Source organism: Sinohyriopsis cumingii, unplaced genomic scaffold, assembly GCF_028554795.1.
Source record: "Sinohyriopsis cumingii isolate HCF-2022 unplaced genomic scaffold, ASM2855479v2 utg000198l, whole genome shotgun sequence".
NCBI classification, from domain to species: domain Eukaryota; kingdom Metazoa; phylum Mollusca; class Bivalvia; order Unionida; family Unionidae; genus Sinohyriopsis; species Sinohyriopsis cumingii.
This window is the reverse complement of record NW_028315875.1, coordinates 1675500-1696312: the sequence shown is the minus strand read 5'-3', so window position 1 is coordinate 1696312 and position 20813 is coordinate 1675500. Positions and strand designations below refer to the sequence as shown.

General features: G+C 37.4%; 1 protein-coding gene across 1 annotated transcript in view; it reads right to left on the bottom strand.

Annotated features, from left to right (window-relative positions):
• LOC149774567 (uncharacterized) overlaps window positions 1–17505 on the bottom strand; it is a 46117-nt gene extending 28612 nt beyond the window's left edge. The window contains exons 1-2 of the mRNA XM_089945021.1: window positions 17053–17505; window positions 10970–11063 (exon numbers count right to left, since the gene is read on the bottom strand). Coding sequence (XP_089801147.1) covers window positions 10970–11063; window positions 17053–17505 — 547 coding nt within the window. The remainder of the gene's footprint in view (window positions 1–10969; window positions 11064–17052) is intronic.
• Window positions 17506–20813: the final 3308 nt, after the last annotated feature.

Below are 20813 nucleotides of genomic sequence, written 5' to 3'. Positions count from 1 at the left end.
ACCAGTCCTAGCACTAACCTCATAATGCTGAGTGCCCAGTGAGGCAGCTGTTAGTACCATTTTTATAAGTCTTTGGTATGACTTAGCTGGGGTTCAAACCTGCGACCTCCTGCATCTGAACCACTTTGGCCACCAGCTCTATTTATTCACAAAAGAGTATGTGATTAGTATTTGATCAGAGATTTAGTTTGATAGTATCACATCTACTGGTAATGTAACTACTGCATATACTACTACTACAGTAACTAATAGATCACAGTGATCAGTATGGAGTAAAAGCATTACTAAAATTTATAACTTTAACAAGCCTGGCAATACTAAATATGTATAAAATATACTAATAACCCTGATTCATAATATCGGTCTGAACAGAGTACAGTTATTCAAAACATAATGACAATACAAGCTTCACTTTCATGCAGTCCATATCTTCCAGTAAAATAAAGGATTTTAGAATGGTCCAATAACCTGATATTTCTAACAATTATGTGCATTTACCACATAAGTAACTGAACAACTGGCCAAAAGATGGTAAGTTTTGGGATTCCAATCCACTAACGTTGATCTGAATTATTTATTCCAATCACAACATACTAATATAAAATCATACCATATTCCGTAGGTGCAAACTTTCATAATTAGGTAGGAACAGAGTCATGATTACATGATGAAGCTGTTAAATTCTTGCCTTAATAAATTTAAACACATTTTTATGATTTCTTTCAGAACAAGAAAACCATGTCCTTCTATACTTTGAATTACAGACACATCACACAGAAATGAAAGGATTTTATTTTGGAGGATTGCAACAGTATTTCAATTACAAAAGACTGATCAGCCATAAAAAGTTGCTTTCAATGAACAAAGTATAATAGAACAAAATTATCACAACCCAATAGAAAAAAAATGTAATATTTTTATTAGGTTAAAGTATACATGTCCTTAAAAGAGATTATTCCTGTACATTTATTGACATTTTGAACTCTTGAATGAAGATATAGCTGTTTAACAAACAAAAATTTAAATCTGCTTTTAGTAACTGATAATAACTGATTATCAGTTGGTTAAGTGGAACCAATTATGGATTATGAAATTCTGACTTATTCCCATCACTAAACCTTAACATGAAGACCCATGTGCTGCTGTTGGAAGATATCAACCAGTATTCATGACACCTCACTACAGGCTCAACCACATTACAACAGTAAATCTGAAATGAGCTGGGACATGCTTGTAAAAAAGATCAAGGTAAAACCTGACCTGTTCAGACAATGACATACTGAAAAGAGCATCCATTACAGCATTTCGATGAGGAGCCAGCAAACAACTAGTTGTGTCCAGGCTATGATGCCAGTAAGCCTCACAGCTGGATTAAATACTTCCACACTAATAACCTTTAGAATGGCACTGATGCAGAGCCTGCTGACGGGGGAATTCCAGTGGGTCAAAAACTCTCTTGCACTTTACGTTTTTGAAGGGGCCCCGAGTGACCGAGTGGTCTAAAGGGCTCTCCGTCACGGATCATTGCCATCTCACCTCTGTCTGGGTTCAAGTCTCGGGCTCGGCCAATGTTGATATGTGAGAAAGCTTGACGGTAGCTTCCTGTGGGTCGGTGGTTCTTTCCGGGGTTTTCCCAGGTTCTTACTCCACCATTAATACTGGCCGCCATGTATAGCCTATCTTGTGCTGAAAAAATGGCGTTAAACCCTACAACATCAACATTTTTGAAGTAGACCATGAGTATAAAGAGGAGCTTTATGATTCACACAGTGACTACCTGCAGGACCCTTAGAAAATGGCAACACATTCGAACTTTGCTGAGTGACCATTCATGCAGTGTAGAGAATAAACCAGGGGACACATTCACTGAAAGCCAAAAGCTACTTCCCAACCTGCAAAAGATGGAGCATTAAATGGTTTATTACTGGAACTTTCAGCTCTCTACCATGGGAAAGGCATAGCTGCTTTATGCATCAAACCCTGGATATCTACCACAACATGGTAAAGGATGCTGCCTTGTACAACACCAGTGACTGCCTGACCGAACATCCGGTGTCATGTGGAACATTGGCAAATTTACAGATGAGTGTAATGGGATGCCAGTCATAGAATTTACTGGGCTATGTATGCAGATATACAGCCTAAAGACTGCTAGTTGGGATCAGGGATATCATTTCAACTTTTTCGGGGGGGGGGGGGGCGGGGGCAAAACTTGAATGGGGGGGCCAAAACTTGACGGGCTTGTTAATTTTTGTATATAGGCAACAGCAATTTTACATTTTACAGCACATGCAAATGCCCCCCCCCCCCAATGATATCCCTGGTTGGGATCAGTTTGGTTCCAAACCAAGAAGCTCATTGAGGAAAAATATGAGATACTGAAGGATACAAGAAAGACCAAAAGAGTCTTTTGAAGGCACTCATGAAAAATGTCTTCAAGCATGACCTTAACCTTGAAGCCATTGGAGAGGAAGGAGTTTGTTCACCTGGAGATGACCCTGCACAGTGATCACCATAACATGGGTGTCTACAGACTATAACAAGCCTGAGCCTCCTGGACATGAAAAAAAGTGAATCACCCTGGATAGAGTTTACACATAGGCATACTATCATTAAAAAATTGCACAAGAGCAACTCACCTTGATGGAAGAGTACTCAAAGAGCTCTTGACTGATTAAGAATACTCTTGGGTGGTAGTTGGGTACCTGACATTCCTCAAAAACGGACATTCTGCCTGGAGCAACACTACCCAAAATATGGTATATAAATGGCTGGCCTGTCAAACATATATCAGCCAGTATGAACATGCAGTAAGACCACATAGAATTGATGGCACACTACTGCCCACCTTTAAAATTCTCACTGGTGCATATATGTACCACACTATGGTATCTGAGGACAGGTTGTACTTTCCAGACCAACCGGAAGCATCACTGACACAGCATGAATGGCATCCATTATGGTCTCTTGCCTGTAAGCCACTTTACTTCAACTTTTCACACAACCACAACATCTGACATTTTACTTCAACTTTTCAGGCCATCACAACATCACGTCATCAGGCAGCCCCAGAACCCATTTACTTCACCCCCCTGTAGTCTTGTTATCTGAAAGCAGCATCACCCGGGCATAGTGATGCCCAAAACTGACACCTGGCCAGAGTACAGCTGAACTGATCCACAATTCCTGCACGCTTTGCATGCTGGCCTCATCCCACCTCATGCCATTCTTGGCCAAGAACTGCAATATGGCACCCATAAACTCCTGACAGGGGTTAAAGACCTGCAGCAGCTTGGGCCACTTCAAGAGCCCCAGCTTGAAGATGTGTGCCAATATATAATGGCAACTTTGGAAGCCCTCTTTGTGGTCAATGGTACAGTCTCCTAGTAATGATATGTGACATACAACATGGTCAAAACATACTTGCAGATGTATAACCTGATCTTGTCATGCTGCAAAAACAAGAAATTTACCTGGTCCACATCTTTAGGGGCTGAAACATCAAACCATGGATCTGTGCTAGCAGGTAAAAAAAATCTGTGCTAGCAGGTAAATCTGCCACATGGCAGATACAGCAGCATGGTATTTGAGCCTGGCCATGCTCTAGTAGCATTACATGTATATATCATACACTTGTTATTGTGCAGCCAGTGCTGGAGAAGGGCTGGGGTTGTCTGCCCTCACAACCCAGAATTATTTCATCATCACAGCATGTCTTTTACTTGCAGCAACTCTGTGGAATTTTAACCACAGGGACCTGCATCACTTCTTGATATGTTACACTGATGGTTCTGACTATGTGTTCTACCAATGAACTCATTGTTTTCGCCTGTTTTTTCCCCAAACATTGACTTTTCAAACCAGATGCAACTGGTATTAGTGCCAGGCTGCACCTGGAGTAAGGGCGGTTGCTGATGCTTGTCACAAAAGCCTGCATGGGAGGATCATGTTTTAAATCCCTCACAAGGTCAGCAGGTCATCTATGGGCAGAAACTATCTCATATCTACTGTGTACGAACCAAGTAGAGAAGGTCCCAATGATGCAGCCATTCTGGCCCCCAGATTAGCTTCATATTTTTCCATAGGTTAATACTACCATGAGGCTAGCCTACTTTTGTATTTTATTTCATGTTTTGCTACATAAACATCCTTTGTCTTTGATGCATTAAAATGTCTGATTTGATTTATATTTTCTTTTTCCATAAGCCACATCTATTTCTCAAGTGCTATTTCCCAAGTCATCTAGCCAGTGCACATGGAATGATAAACCCTTGGCTTGTAAAGGCAGCACTGACTTTGTTTTCAAGTTGACAATCCTTTTGATCTTGTTAAGAATTTGATACTTGTTCAGTGCCAAGCAGAATACGTCCTACAACTTCCTGCAGGCATGTCATCTTAATCCTCTCTGATACTTGTTCAGAGCTAAGTCACACAGGTGGTTATTTAAAACTCCCTGAAATCTTGATACACAATTCACACCTGTTCAGTTGCATACTTTAACAGATTTCACAGGCTGTATGATCAAAGTGTCACTCACAGAGCACAAGCTCAGTCTCCACATAAGGACCCACATGTGACAGTAAAGACAACAAATTAGAGTCTGATATCAATATTTGTGATGACTAGTATTTCCTACCTTTATTTGGTCACTCAATGAAATTGAATTCCTGGGCCAGATGACGTTATACAGTCACATTATTAGGATATGATGAATCACAAAAGTCTGGACTTGATTTTCGCTGTTTACTAGTAAGACGTGTACTTAACGAAATATGGGATACTGTGAATCATACCATTCTTGGCTATTTATATACAGGTATGTGACCCATAATAGAGGGGCACTGGGTGGCAGAGTCGTCTAAGGTGTTCACCTTTACTTACCAATGCCATCTCACCTCTATCTGCATGGGTTCAAGTATCAGGCTGGAACAATTTGGGTTATGTGACAAAGCATGATAGTAGCTTCCCATATGTCAGTGGTTCTTTCCAATGTATGCCCCTGGTTCTTCCTTCACCAGGTAAGCTGGCCTGCATGCATAGCTTATCATGTGCTGAAAATGGCATTAAACCTATATGACAAAAGAACTCATGGATTTATAACATAAACAGATCTGAAATGTCAAGCAGTATCGATTTCTAAGGATTTTATTACCTCCCCTGGTACACTGTAGTGGTGTGGAGGCTTGTGTGTCCCAAAGATCCTGAAAGCTATACTGGTTTTGGGGAGTGGCCTGACAAAACCCAGCATATGGTCATTACAGAAACTGCAACAACTTCAATTTCAACACCAACAATAACAAGAGGACAAGATGAAAACCATCCCTCGAAATTCAGGGGCTTGATCACAAGTTATTTAGGACCCAAAACTATGGTCTGTCTTGGTGCATGGAATATCCACACCATGTATGAAACATCGAAAATGACACTAGTCATCAATGAGATGAACAGATACAAGCTGGATATTCTTGTTGTCAGCAAGACAGGCTGAGATGGACAGGTTCAGGACACAAGATCATTCTTTACTTGGAGAAGGATAATGCCCATTTCAGTGGTGTAGTCCTCATCAGCAGCAAAACTAGTACAAAAGCACTCCTACAATGGGAACCAATGTGCAACAGACTTATCAGAGCAAGATTCAACTCCCAATACTGCAAACTTGCCATTCTGCAATGTTATGCCCCAATAAATGAGGCTGAGGAGGAAGGTAAGGAGGACTGGTATGGACAGCTACAACCAGCAGTTTTCCCACAACATGAATGCTCTTCATACTGGGATATATGCTTGCCATGGAAGAAATAGACAACACAAACAATGAGGAGGTGATGGGGCAAGATGGCTGTGGAGTCACCAATGATAATAGTGAGAGACATGTGGACTTCTGCCTCAATAACTGCATGATAGAAGGAAATGTCTTGCCAAACACAGACATCCATAAACTAACTTTGAAATCACTTGATGGTCACTGTCAACCTGATTGTCCATATTGTCATCAACAAAAAGATATGCAGATCTCTGCAAGATGTCAAGGTCCATTGTGGGGCAGATGTCAACAGTGATCATTAACTTGTGATAAAGCTGAAACTACAGGCAACACATAATATACAGCAACAGTGAAAAGTGTATGACATCAGCAAGCTTTGCTCACCAGAGATAAAGAGAGATTTTGCCACTGAATTTGGAAATTGTTTTAATGCCAGCGAAGATGGAGAATACCATAACGAAATATATGGACTAACATCAGAAAACCATTGGTTATAGAAAGAAAATGGAGAAGAGACAGTGAGCATCAGGGACTTGGAAGAGAAGAGATGAAATGTGAAAGGCCAAAGACAAACTTCTGAGTGCAAAGTCACCAAGGTTGACTGAATGAGCACAGAAAGATTATTTTCAGAAGGATAAAGATGAGAAAGAGCACCCCCGAAGGATAAAAGAACCTTTGTTATGGAATTTTCAAATGAGGCTGCACAAACAGTAGAATGAAATTGGTATACAAGATTACAAGACAGCTCTGTAGACAAGGATCCAACCACTCCATGCCAGTTAAAGATAAACAGGGAAGAGTGGTAACACTGCAAAGGGAGCAGGCTGCATGGTGGATCCAGCACTTTGAAGTACTAAACCAGCCAGAGCCTGTTCTGCCAGCTGACCCACCACCATCAGATGATACTAATGTCATCGATATGCAGTACTCTTGTTTGTAGGTTATTTTGTTGCCATTATAACTAATACTGAAGATGTTTGTATATATATTAGTTCTAGCATATCATATTATTTTACTTAGCCAATCAATGGCATGTCATTCGTACATTACAGAAAGTTGTACATAAGGAAATATTTCAGGTGTCTTGATATTGGTTCGATTGAAATGCTCAGGTGTTATTAATCTGAATGATAATCAGAAAACAGATTATTTGGAAAGTTGTTTTGTCATATACAGCTGACTAGGTGTGGATGACTTGGTATGGATAACTAGGTGTGGATAACTGAGTGCAGGCGAACTAGATGTAGCTAGAGACCACTGGAGTAAGGAGAGATGAAAGACCACCAGGAGAAGTGCCAACGTGTGTGCACGTGGAAGGCCTGGGTGGTTAAAGTGACCAAGCTGTAAAAGTGAGTCAAGAACATCATATGAAATGTCAAGTAAACATTAGCTATATGTATGAGGAATGTCAGTACAGTGTTTGACTATAAGAGAAATGTCATTATAGTGTTTGATTATAAAAAAGAAATGTCAGTATATTGGTTGACTATAGAGACAAGAGACATGGCAGCATTTGACTATCTAAGATACACAGGGTTACTGAATATTCCAAATAATTATTATTTTGTTCTTCATCATTGTTTTCCATTGGGTCCATACTATGTACTCTTGTATTTATTTCAGTGTCATGTTTCTTTATTTTATAATCATTAGTATGAGAGGATAATACATTTTTTTCATTGTCACTCACATACGTATATTGTTATTTCTTAAATCCCATTCCATCTAAAAGGGTGATAGCTCGATCATGTTACACTAAGTCATTCAAAATGAAGTATGGTGTTAGGCAAGGTTGCATCCTGCATCCTCTGTCCCATTCTGTTCCTCAACACTATCGACTAGATAATGTGTCAAACAACATTTGACCATGCCAGTGGGATACGGTGGACATTCTTCAAGGCCTGGACTTTGCTGATGATCTGGCTGTCATTTCATCAAAGCACTCTGATTTTAAAGACAAATCTGACCGACTCAGCAAGTACACTAAACAATACAAAGACTTCACCTACCTGGGTAGCCTAATTAGCAATTATAATGGTGGACATCAAGGCCAGGTTAATAATGGTACAGGTGCTTTCAGCAGACTATGTCTCATATAGAAATCAAAACAATACAGCCTCAAGACAATGATCAGACTTTACAACAGCAATTTAAAGTCAGTACTGCAAACAGCTCAGAGTGTCAGAAAGAACAGAAGACAGACATGAGCAAAGTAAATTCACTTCACAATAATTGCCTCCATAACATCTGCAACATCCACTGGACAAACATGATGGGATGTAACAACATTTCTCTGGAGATCAAGATGTGCAGGGTCAAATGGCTTGGACATGTAATGAGGATGCCCTAAGAACAGATACCCAAGGTAGCCCTCAGATGGACACTAGCTGTTAAGTGTAAATATGGATTGCCAAAGATAACCTGTTGAAGGACAGTGATGACAGCTGAAAGAGATGGGACTTTCCTGGGGTGAGGCACAAGCCATTGCTCAAGACGGACTTAGATGGCGAAGATAATTGCAGCCTTAGGACCCAAACAGAATGAAGAGAGCTAACTATGGATTTTATTACACAAAAATGGACCAAATGAAAGTTGTCAATTTATTTGCGACATATTCCACTCAATAATAAAATTGTATTTTACAGTGGTTTTGTCTTTATTTTTACTATTTGTCTATCTGTTTATCTATTCAGTGACTCTGTGAATTATCTTAGATAGTCAAACACTACTGTGTCTCTTGTCTCTATAGTCAACCAATATACTGACATTTTTTTATATAGTCAAACACTATAATGATATTTCTCTTATAGTCAAACACTATAATGACATTTCTTTTATACTCAGTCTTTTGGCTTGTTAATGTTTACAAAGAGCAACTCTGACTCACTGAAAAGTCACACCTTCTGATGGATATGACTTAGAAAATAACCCACCGACTTATAGGAGGGTCAAAGAGAGATTCACTTTTTGGAGTTAAACAGCCTAAAATTTCTGCAGATGTCCCTTACGTTTAGGTGCACTGACTGCCTATAAATCACTTGTATTACAATGAATTTCAACTTGTACCAAAAAGATTGCATGTGCACTGCATCCCTCAGGTTGGCAAGAGCAGGAGGCTGAGTCCACTGAACAGGAAAATTAACCTGGGATGGATATTCAAACCCTCAGTATCAGAAATCCACCAGTGCTACAACTGGACCATGAGGAGAACTTAAAAAACTCTTTTAATTTAGCTATAATAAAACCACCAAAGCTGGACATTCTTACCACGCCTATACAAAGCCCCAAAATCTATTTTAGATCCAGGAAGAATGAACAGATGATACTAACAAATTTAATACGAATTCTCAGTCCATAAAAAATTAAGGCAATTTTATCACTATCATGAGATCAAAACTGCATTTATAGTGGTTATAATATTTCTCGTTGTACCTGAATAAGTAAACACCCAGCTGATCGCAGTAATATAATCATTCAAAAGGTAAATTACTACAAGGAAGTCACTTTTTGTGGGTGACTGGAATGAACGCAATGCAAATCCCAGAGTTTAAGCCAGCTGTGTCCAGTGGTCTCAGCCTGCTGGGTAAACAGTTAATTAAACAGTTACTCAATGAACATGGGTGCATAGTTGACTGAAAATCAACCCTTGGGTTATGGTTAGCCCAAGCCCTAGTACATGATAGATGGCACCAAAACACGTGTAACAGGCTTCACCAGTCATAAAGAAATGACAGGTGTAAGATATCACTTTAAGCTTCTAAAAGTTTAGACGAACCCTGGGGGTGAGACGGCCAAATCCTCATTTTACATCTTCTAAAACAATGAAGTGTCCTAGCAGCAGGTGTCACGCTACACGGTGAAGTGGGTGAACAAGTTGCCTAAAAAATATAAATTTCGCTTTCTTCTGTTCACAAAGTAAAAACTACTTCACCCTGTGATTGTTTTAGAGGTATGCTGACTGACCATACATGTTTAGATCCCCCCTTGCCTTAGCCAGGTTAGTTCTAGTGTTGTGATGTAGCAAAACGTATTCATCAAGCCATCAGTAGCTAGGCCTGGTTTTGATATCAAATTCACCAACAAACAAACTCTTGTACATTCACAGATGTGTTTTGATAGCAGATTGACCATTAACCCTTTCCCGAGTAAGTTATCAACTATCACTGCCAGATTTCCACATGTTATCCCTTGATAATAAAAACATAAAAACTTGTGTTTCAAAATTTAACAATAGTATGTAAATAGCAATTTGTGCTTTAAGAACAGAATCGGCGATCATGATATTTTTACCGCCTTTTGTATACTATTTTGTCATAAAATTAGTTTGAAACATTAAGTGAACCAGTAATGGGGAAATCCCTAATGGCAGACATCACTGTCTGGGAACAAACTGATTTTTTAGATTGTCTGTTTTCATAAATCATCAGGCAAATATATTTAGAAAAGTATTAAATTCATTGAAAGCAAAGCCTAGTTATTGTGTTATTTAAGATTTAACTTTAAAATGCAATAGTGTAGGTCAGAAACATATGAGACAATGCTATGCTGTGGAATTCGTGAGATGCGCTGTAAGGTCAAAGTTGTTTTCTGACTCAGCTCAAATTTGTAAAAATACACTAAAAAGCTGTGATGTAGATACCATTTAGCCAATGCCTAAAATTACTACAAGTATGTAGACAAATAAATAAACCATAAATATACAATCCTATCAATGGACTGTTGCAATGAAGTGAATGAGTAGTTGCAAACAGTATGATCTGATTCGCCTCATGTACATTTGCCCTCGTGGACATGATACAGGGGTTGTTTAAAACAAGTTTAGAAATCTTTCAAAGTGCCATTATTGTGAACATTTTAGAAAGTATATAAAAATTAAAAATAATTTTTTTTATTAAGGGTAGTTGATTAAGCATTTTACTAACTTGCAATTACAATAATGCAATCTGATTAAACTCAGTTAAAATTTGTTACAATGTATTCCTGTCTTTCCATGCAAATGTTCAGGAATTCCAACCTCAATTTTGCTACCCAGACAAGTTAATGAGACAGCTGACCCACTGGCTTAAAAAATAAATAAATCTGAAGCAGTGACAAATCTTAAATGCTTCCTAGACTCTGAAACTGAAAGGAAATTTTACATATGGGCAATTCACAAGAGGCATTCCTTTCCTTTATTAACATGATTACTGAATCGCTGACATAGCTTACTCTGTGTGACTTCAGTACTGGTTATCTGTGATACTGGCACATCCAATTCAACATCAGCATTGGTTTTCTGTGATACTAGCTCATCTTCTAGAAGCTACAACATGCAGATAAAGAATGAATTATTATCAAAAGTCTTTACAATAATAGAGCAAACTGCTATAGTCTGTCTAAACTGGCAGTACATTTGGCACTCTATATTTGTTTTATGTGAGAACTGATTCATCAAGGACAAAGTAGACACATTAAAAAGTCTTTTTTTGTGAAAAGAATCTGTTGATACTACTATTCATTCAGAAAAAAGGAGCAACAACAAAATTTTCAAGTTGGTTGTAATTGCAGTTTTCACTTAGGACCAATTAGACACAGTAAGAAGTCCTCTGGTGAAAACTCCATATAGATATGACTTTCTGCTGTGGTGGAGTTGCAATGAGATTTACAAGATGGCTGCTATGGCAGGTATATTATATGGCATATTGGCATATTTCTTTTCTTAGAACCAACTAGATCTGATCAGATATATTTTGGTGAAAACCTCATGTTGATAAGACCATCCATCCAGGAGGTATAACAATAACAAGATTTTCAAGATGGTCACCATAGCGGCCATACTGGATGTCAGATCAGCACCATTTCCTTAGCACAAACCAGATCTCAGAAGAAATCTTCAGACGAAAATGCCATGCCAATGACTTACAGTTCATCAGGAGTAGCAATAACATTTTCAAGATGGCTGCAATTGTGGCCATATTGGATGTCAGATTGACACCAGTTTTATTTAGGACCAAATATATATCATACAAGATTTTAATAGAAATCCCCATGTTCATATGCCCATCTATTCTGAGATTCAATGATAAAATATTCAAGATGGAAAGCCATATTGGATGTCTTAATGGCACCACTATCATTAAGGACTAACTACCTCAGTATTGATGTCAGCAAAGTTTCATGGCAATCCTACAAGAAGTCTGGAAATATCAATAGCAATCTTGATGGATGGACAATGGAAATGCAGACAGATGGAAAATGGAAATGCAGACAGATGGACAACAGATGAAGAGAACAGGTCAGCTCTATGGTCTGTTGAGCTCAGTAAAACTGAACATAAATTGCTACAACAACTTATATTTTAAAAAATTATACACACAAAATATCACAGAAGATCTTTATAATACTATTCACAAGTCCATCAGTTTTACTCACTGGTATTACTTCTTTAAGGCAGCACAAAGGACGACTTTTGAAATAGTTTCTACAAATATTTAGTTCCTGTTACAAACTGTTAGAACAATCCATCCTGGTAGGCACGGCAATCACATCAAAACTGTCCATCAAGATAGGCACTGTCAATGACATCAGACTTATCTACCTAGGTATGCATTGACAGTTGCATCACAACTATCCACCAAGGTATACACTAGCACTGACATCAGAACTGTCTATCTAGGTATACACTGACATTTGCATCACAACTATCCATCCAGGTATATACTAGCATTGACATCAGAACTGTCTATCTAGGTATACATTGACATTTGCATCACAACTATCCATCCAGGTATACACTGGCATTGACATCAGAACTGTCTATCTAGGTATACATTGACATTTGCATCACAACTATCCATCCAGGTATACACTAGCATTGACATCAGAAAAGTCTATCTAGGTATACATTAACATTTGCATCACAACTATCCATCCAGGTATACACATTTACATCAGACTTGTCTATCTAGGTATACATTGACATTTGCTTCACAGCTATCCATCCAGGTATACACGTTTACATCAGACTTGTCTATCTAGGTATACACTAACATTTGCATCACAACTATCTATACAGGTATACATGAGCACTGACATCAGAAAAGTCTATCTAGGTATAAGTCGACATATGCATTACAACTATTCATCCAGGTATACAATGGCACTGACATCAGAAATTTCTATATAGGTATACATTGACATTTGCATCACAACTATCCATCCTGGTATACACTGGCAATGACATCAGAAATGTCTATCTAGGTATACATTAACATTTGCATCACAACTATCCATCCTGGTATACACTGGCACTGACATCAGAAATGTCTATCTAGGTATACATTGACATTTACCACAGGACTAGCCATCCAAGTAGATACTGGCATTCACATCTGAAATGTCTATCTAGGTAAAAACTTATATTTAATGCAGGACTAGCCATCCAAGTTGATACTGGCATTGACATCAGAAATGTCTATCTAGGTAGACACTGACATTTACTGCAGGACTAGCCATCCAAGTAGATACTGGCATTCATGTATGAAATGTCTATCTAGGTATAAACTTACATTTACTGCAGGACTAGCCATCCAAGTAGATACTGGCATTGACATCAGAAACATCTATCTAGGTAGACATTGACATTTGCATGCTGCAAATACTTTGTTCATAATTTTAATGTTATGGTAGTTAAAAAAAAAAGTATTCATAAATGATTTGCACCTATAGTACGCTTTTATTGCCATCAATCAAGTAAATAATAACAGTACAAAATTTAATAAATGAATGACAGAAAGAATTTAAACTACACTTTAACTGTCATCATTTGCACATAAAATCTACAAGAATCCATCAAAGGGACTGATGTTCTACTAGCTAAAAATTTCCATGAATTCAAAAATACCATCCATCCTTTCAGAAGCACATGTAAGGAAAACAAGATTTTCAATCTATCCATTACAGTTGTGATATTGGATTTAAGATTGGAACCATTTCATCTTATACTAACCATAAGAAATCTTTCAGTGAAAGCCCTAAATCGATACAACCATCCTTTCTTGAGTGATACTGTCAAGATGGCTGCTATGGTGTTCATGTTGCAGGTCAGGTCAGTAAAATTTTCATTTTGGATGATCTTGACACAATAAAGAAGTTTTTGAAAGTGGACATGTTTATCCATCTTGAAATAACAGTGATAATAAAACTGTTCAGACTGCCATCATGACAGCTGTATTGTATGTAAGAGATGCATCATTTCCATTCAGGGCCAGCTAGATGTTGCAAGTATTTGTGGTGAAAACACCACATTGTTAAGACCTTCAATTCAGGATAAGTAGTAATAACACAATATGCAAGACAGTTGTTATGGTGGTCATACTGGATGCAAGAACAGCATCATTTTCATCCAGGGTCAAAAAGAATTCTTTTAGTGGTCACAGAGTGTTGATAGGACTTTTAGTGGTCACACAGTGTGGATAGGACTTTTAGTGGTCACACAGTGTTGATAGGGCTTTTAGTGGTCACACACTGTTGATAGGGTTTTCTGATCAAACAGTGTTGATAGGACTTTTGGTGGTCAGTGTTGATAGGGCTTTCTGATCACAAGTGTTGATAGGACTTTTGGTGGTCACACAGCATTGATAGGACTTTTAGTGGTCACACAGTGTTGATAGGACTTTTAGTGGTCAGTGTTGATAGGACTTTCTGTTCAGGCATAGCAATAAAAAGACATTCAATTTGATTGTTTCCTTGGTGGCCATAATGCATGTTGAATCAGCACCATTGTTGTTTAGGACCAACTGGACACCATAAGAAGCCTCATGTTGATACGACCGTTCTTTCTGCGATTTTCCAGATGATGAATGTGGCAACCATGTTGGAAGTTCAAACGTCATCATTTTGATATACAGCTAACTAAACCTTGGGATGAATGTGTGTGTAAAGTTTCACATCAATCCTCCATGCAGTTTAGGAGGAACTGCTACAAAAAACTTGTGCTTACAGACTTACGGATTACTATCATGCCATCCCATAAGGACTTCTGGTCTATAATCAGTAATGCCAAAAAGGTATTTTGCATCAGCAATAATTTTAATAAATATCTGAAAAGCAAGAGAAAGTTTTAATGCTGTTTCACATGCCATTTTTCAGTTATATAAATACAGTGAAACTCCTCAAAATCGAAACCTCACTATACCGAAATTCCCCCCCCTCGACCAAATCTTATTTCTGTCCCATATTTTTCATCCTTTAATACTATTTTTTCACAACAAGCTGAAACTCCTCCAACTCTAAATACCCCAAAACAATTAAATCACAATTTTCAATTTTGCTCTTAAAAAGGACCCATAAAACCAAACATCATTCAAACTTGGAAATACATTTTAGCTGCTAAATTCCTGACACATTGTGGATCAGATTTAATAACAGTAAGCAAGTACAGTAGTGTGCTGATTTGTGAGACAATAACCTGTAATATGTCCTAAGGGTATGCAAGAAAGGGCAAGGCCATGCAATAAAGGGCAAGGGCATGCAATAAAGGGCAAGGCCATGCAATGAAGTAATACTTGACATATATTAGGTCTGCAAATAGGCTAATCTGAAATCTTTGTGCCATACAAATGAGCCAGCTTTTAAAAAGAATTATTAATAACTAAGGACTTGTTGGTGACCCATTTTAAAAAAAGACTCTTTATATGCTTATTATCTAACTATGACTGATTTTATTTGTATACATGATCAATAGAACATTGTTTCCTTCTTTTTTTAATTAAGTATCAGGGCCATGATAACTGAGCATGTGGCCTCACTTTTGGTGCATGCCCAAGGAGACAAATAAAGCAGTATTCAAAATGTCTAATTCACTCAATGACATACCAAAGTTTTAAATCTTATAGAGAGATTAAAAAACATAGTATATGCTCAGGATGAGCGTGATTTTGATATGACACAAGAAATAGAGTCATTAACACAAGCCAAATTAAAGGTAAGAAAAAACAGACAATGCTCAATGCCTTTTCAAAGCCAGACTCATGAACTGTGTACATTACGAATTTCACAGAGCATTTAAACATTGTGGAACATAATTAATAATTCTAACAGACTTAAGGTAATAAAAGTATCATATTCCTCAAATGTTTCTTGTGACAAGGACTATTTCTTGTGACCAAATGTATACATGACATTCTTGTGACAAGGACTACTTCTTGTGACCAAATGTATACATGATTTATTTAGGTGACTTAATGATTTTCAGAGGGAACATATTTTATTCAGCTAATTCTTCATTAAAAAATATGTATTTAAAAAAAATATCATTCTTAATTTTGTGCACTCTTATGCACAGACACTGATGCTCTCATAATTACATTATCTCTCATCACATACATGCTTAGAAACAGACTTCATTTCAAATCAGAAAAATGTAAACCAAATCTTTTCACACACACACACCCATAAAAATGTGTCCCACAGGTATTCTGTTTTGATGGGTTTTACTGTACAATTTTCTTTCTGTTTATCATATAGCTCATACTTCTGTTATTCTGTATGAATCTGTCTAATGTTAAAGAGGAAACTGAAAAAAATTCAAATGAAATTATTCTCCAAAAGTGCAGGCAATTCTCATAATACACAAGAGAATGAAGAAGAACAAGACTTCTTTTGCAAGGCACATTACCAAAGAGATGTAAATATAGAACAGATCTGAATCACATGCTTGGTCTGGATAACAAGAAGTCTTAATGATTGAATTTCAAATACAATGATTTATTAAATGCATTTGCTCTGGGAAACTGGTCCATCTTTTCCTTTAATACATCATGTAGCAAAGACATTACTTATTAGAATAACAAATTAATCTAGTGTTCTTTCAGTAAGCAAAAGTAACTGGATTGACTAAATATAACACATATTTTTCATCTGAAAAAGCCCTGGCTTGCACAAGGTAAACTAACTTGAGGTCTATCCCATTTACATAAAAAATACTGCATGAGAAATTCATACAGGTAATACAAAATCATTTACATAGTCTGTCTATATACAGAGTAAGGAAAGAGGGGCACTCTTTGTAACAAAAGGCATTTTCAGCAATACAAATACTTAATGGCAATAATGAATTCATCATTTAATCTTTTGGTAATGAGAAACCATACATTCATCTGCCTACATTAAATAAAAAGACAAGTAGAAAAGGACCCAAACGCAACCACAGGCAGATGAGAGGACACAGGATTTGTCACCCCTCTATTTCCTGTTAGATGGTCAACTCTCTCTCTCTCTCTCTCTCACACACACACACACACACATAATACCTTTTCAAGTTTCTTAAATACTTTTTCGTCGTTCCAGTATTTGGATTCACCATGGAAGTGGATGGAAATGTTGGTTTCTAGCTCTGTGGGCTTAACTGCATCACCGATTAGGACTGGAATTAATTTTTCTACATTGTTTCTAACAATCTTATTGTAAATCGCTGCACCTGTACAATAATTCGCCCAGTAGTTTTTACTGAATCCGTTCGTCACAATGACGAGGGTCCATATCGACGATTCAACCCCTCGAAAAAACTCATTGAAAACACTTTTACCAGGGAGACCGTCCCTGTAATGATAAAAGCATTTTGTGCCATAAACCTCTTCAAGCTTTTGGACCAAAAAATTAACAAATTCACGAGATAGATCTTGTGTCTCATCGTAGATAATATTCCAGTGATAGTGCTTGTTGGGTGGCAAATATTTTACTTCAGGTAACCTGGATACCGCCATTATTTCGATATTTAATGTTATTCACGGAGATCTATTTGACAGATGTGTATCTTTTATGCACATTAAAAGCTACATTTAAAGAAAAAGTTTGCCAGATTTCGAAGTTAACTTTCTTTTTCAGCCCCTTCCGAGCCTGGTTCACTTGTTGTTTATGTTCTTCACATAGACTGGTACCCTGTCCTGCTTAATAATTTGGGTTGGTAGCTACATAGGATTACGTCACTACTCAGACCATGGCCCATCACGAACTCAGACCATAAACGTACTCGGTTCACCTAACGAACTCGGCCCAATACATACTCGGCCCATTGTATGTTTGATCAGCTTTTCGGTCCACAATTTATATAATAGTAACGTGGATGTAATGTTCGTTTTGTTCAACGGCCATTTCATACTTTATATTCTTTGTATGTTTCTTTTATTCGTTCATTATGCAATATAAATATAGTTGAAAAAAATCATAATCCCAGATTAATTAAATTGTTTACTGCATAATTAACATTTTGAAACTATCCTTGTCCTGTCGCTGTTAATTGAGTTTTACGATAGCACGTACCTTGTCTTCTATTTGTAACAGAAAACGTACTGACACGTTTGAATCCAATTACAATCGAACTTCTCGTCCATACACCGCAAATTATGTATCAACGGTAAATATTTTCCATTATTCTAAATTTCAAACGTCTTTGTCCTTGTAAGGTCGCAAAGTTAATTGACTTAAATAGATATTATTTTTAATAAAAGATATCCATACATACAAAGCAAACATTTCAAATTCGTGTGCATTTATTTTTCTATTATAAAACTTTGTAACTTTGCCCGTCTTTGCCCTTTTGTGTTCTTTTTCTTGATACGAATATTCGACGTCCTCTTTGCTTGACCCAAGTTAGTACCTGAAAAAAATGTCCACAGGATAAACTTTTTTCGTCTGGAATTTTTTGATGACATTTAAGATGCCGAACATTCAAAACTCAGGATTAGATTGATTTGATTAAGATATATTATTATGAATTAGTAGAACAACAAATAATATTTTATTTAATCTAAGCACATTCACCCGCATGACTACATTGATGTATCCCTTAATTACTTCCAATAATAAACAGCTGACAAGAAGGGGAAAAAACAACGTGCAGTGTTTTTATGTTCTCTTTCAGCGACCAATAACAATAAATTAGTCTCTAAATCAGTCGTTGGTAGGACCATATATATGAGCACACTGCCTCGGTAGTTTTTAAGCATTTATATCTCCCCTGGAATTCTCCGTCTAGTACTGGTGAAGTCGGTCCTCCGTGTCTTTAAACCGGGAACTCTGAACCTTTCTCTTTTTAAGTTATACTGACGTATAGCGTTTTGACCTACATATTTCCCTGACAATTCGATTTGACCAAAGGCAGAAGTTCAAATAAGTTTAAAATAGTGTTACAAGCCAGGGGTCTATACTTGACCGAACGGTTGTCAAAACCTGGCACGATTACCGCTAGAAGTCATAAGTTTAGCCCAAATTTCCAAAGACTTATATACAACTTCAGTTGTAAATTAGAAAGCCCAATTTTATTTTGCACGTGTCCGTTTTATACATAAATTTTTACTCTAATCAATGCAAGATCATGGCTCTTACAACCTGTCAAATATCTATCAACCGCACATCTGCATGGTTTCTCTTCATTAGGTTTCCGTACCGCCAGCAGTTCACGCCGTATAAACTATACAACTAATCCTTAACACCTGAAACTATTTTAACTCCGCCACCCTAGGCCAGTCAACCCATGGTTTCCAAGCACATTTCGCAAGTATATCTGCACTACATTTGCCGCAATGGCATAAATACTGCCACTGCAGTCACAACACCAATGTACACCACTAGATTTTAGTAGGGACGTTATTATTCCATGCCATGGAAACTCATTCGGTTTGGACCTGAATCCAGTACTAGTGAACCATGGCATCATGGAAACTCACTAACACTTTACTCCGTGACGTTTGCTCCTAGTAATTGGCTAATTATTTCGGGAAAAGGAATATCTCTATTGCACCGAATTCAAATAATCAGACAAGTAATCACAAAAATCTAAGAATTCCTTAAAACGGGTCGCTATAACCAAATGCGCATACTCAAAATTTATTGCAATAGTTCCTCTAAATTTTAAGATAGCACAAAAAAACAAAAAAACAACACAACATCATTAAGCAAAATATATTGTAACTGTCGTTGTGAACGACATATAGGTACAAAAAAATGGGATCACTGTCTTTGTAGTAGTGAATAGGGTCACTTTATCCTCAATGGGAATTAGCATTACAGAGACCCCTGGGTCGTTTTAGCCTCAATGGAAATTTAACATGGAGAAAAATCGTGGGTCGTTTTAGCCTCAAGGGGAATTTAACATGGGAAATAGTCTTGGGTCACTTTAGCCTCAAGGGGAATTGAACATGGGAAAAAGTCTTGGGTCACTTTAGCCTCAAGGGGAATTGAACATGGGAAAAAGTCTTGGGCCACTCTAGCCTCAAGGGGAATTGAACATGGGGGAATAAAGTGTGGGTCTATCTAGGGACAAGGGAATTAAACATATGGAAATTGAACATGGTGGGTCTGTATAGCGTCAAGGGGAATTGAACATGGTGGGATTGTCTAGGGACAATGATGGTAGAGGGTCAAACACAACAGAGACAGAGACATACATACAGTAGTACAAGCGTGAGATTTATATATAAAGCATTACCAAGACCTGAAATCTTGATGGGGTGTTCAAAAATTTGCATAATTGTAATGATGCTATAAATAGCTATAATCAAGGAAATGCTCAACGACAAAATGGATGTGACTAAAAGTAACGCTAAAATGACGAAATTGTCCCAGAATTTAAAGGAAAATAAACATATCCCCGAAAATTAAGTTACAACGGTTTAGAATAAAATGGATAAAATTAGTAACTACTTACAAAATCAACTTGTGTGACGATCGTCGATAAACACCCATGTATCTATTTATAGCTATAATCAGCTAAAATTCCTATGAAATTCCACTATCTATTTATAGCTCCAACTTATGGGTTATTCCTTTGGAAAATCCCATTATCTTTTTATAGCCTCAGCTTGAGTGACGCTCCTGTTTATGAACTCTAGTACATATGTATAGCTACAACCTGTGGAAATCCCCAAGTCCATATTTATAGTCTCGAAATTTCCAGCGTCAGTGACGTCACTGTACTGAACACTAGGGGATAAGTGTCAACAGTGTTGCAAGTGGCTGACCTGAATACGCGCTACTGTAGGTAGGTAGGTAGAATGTATTTGATAGGGATAAA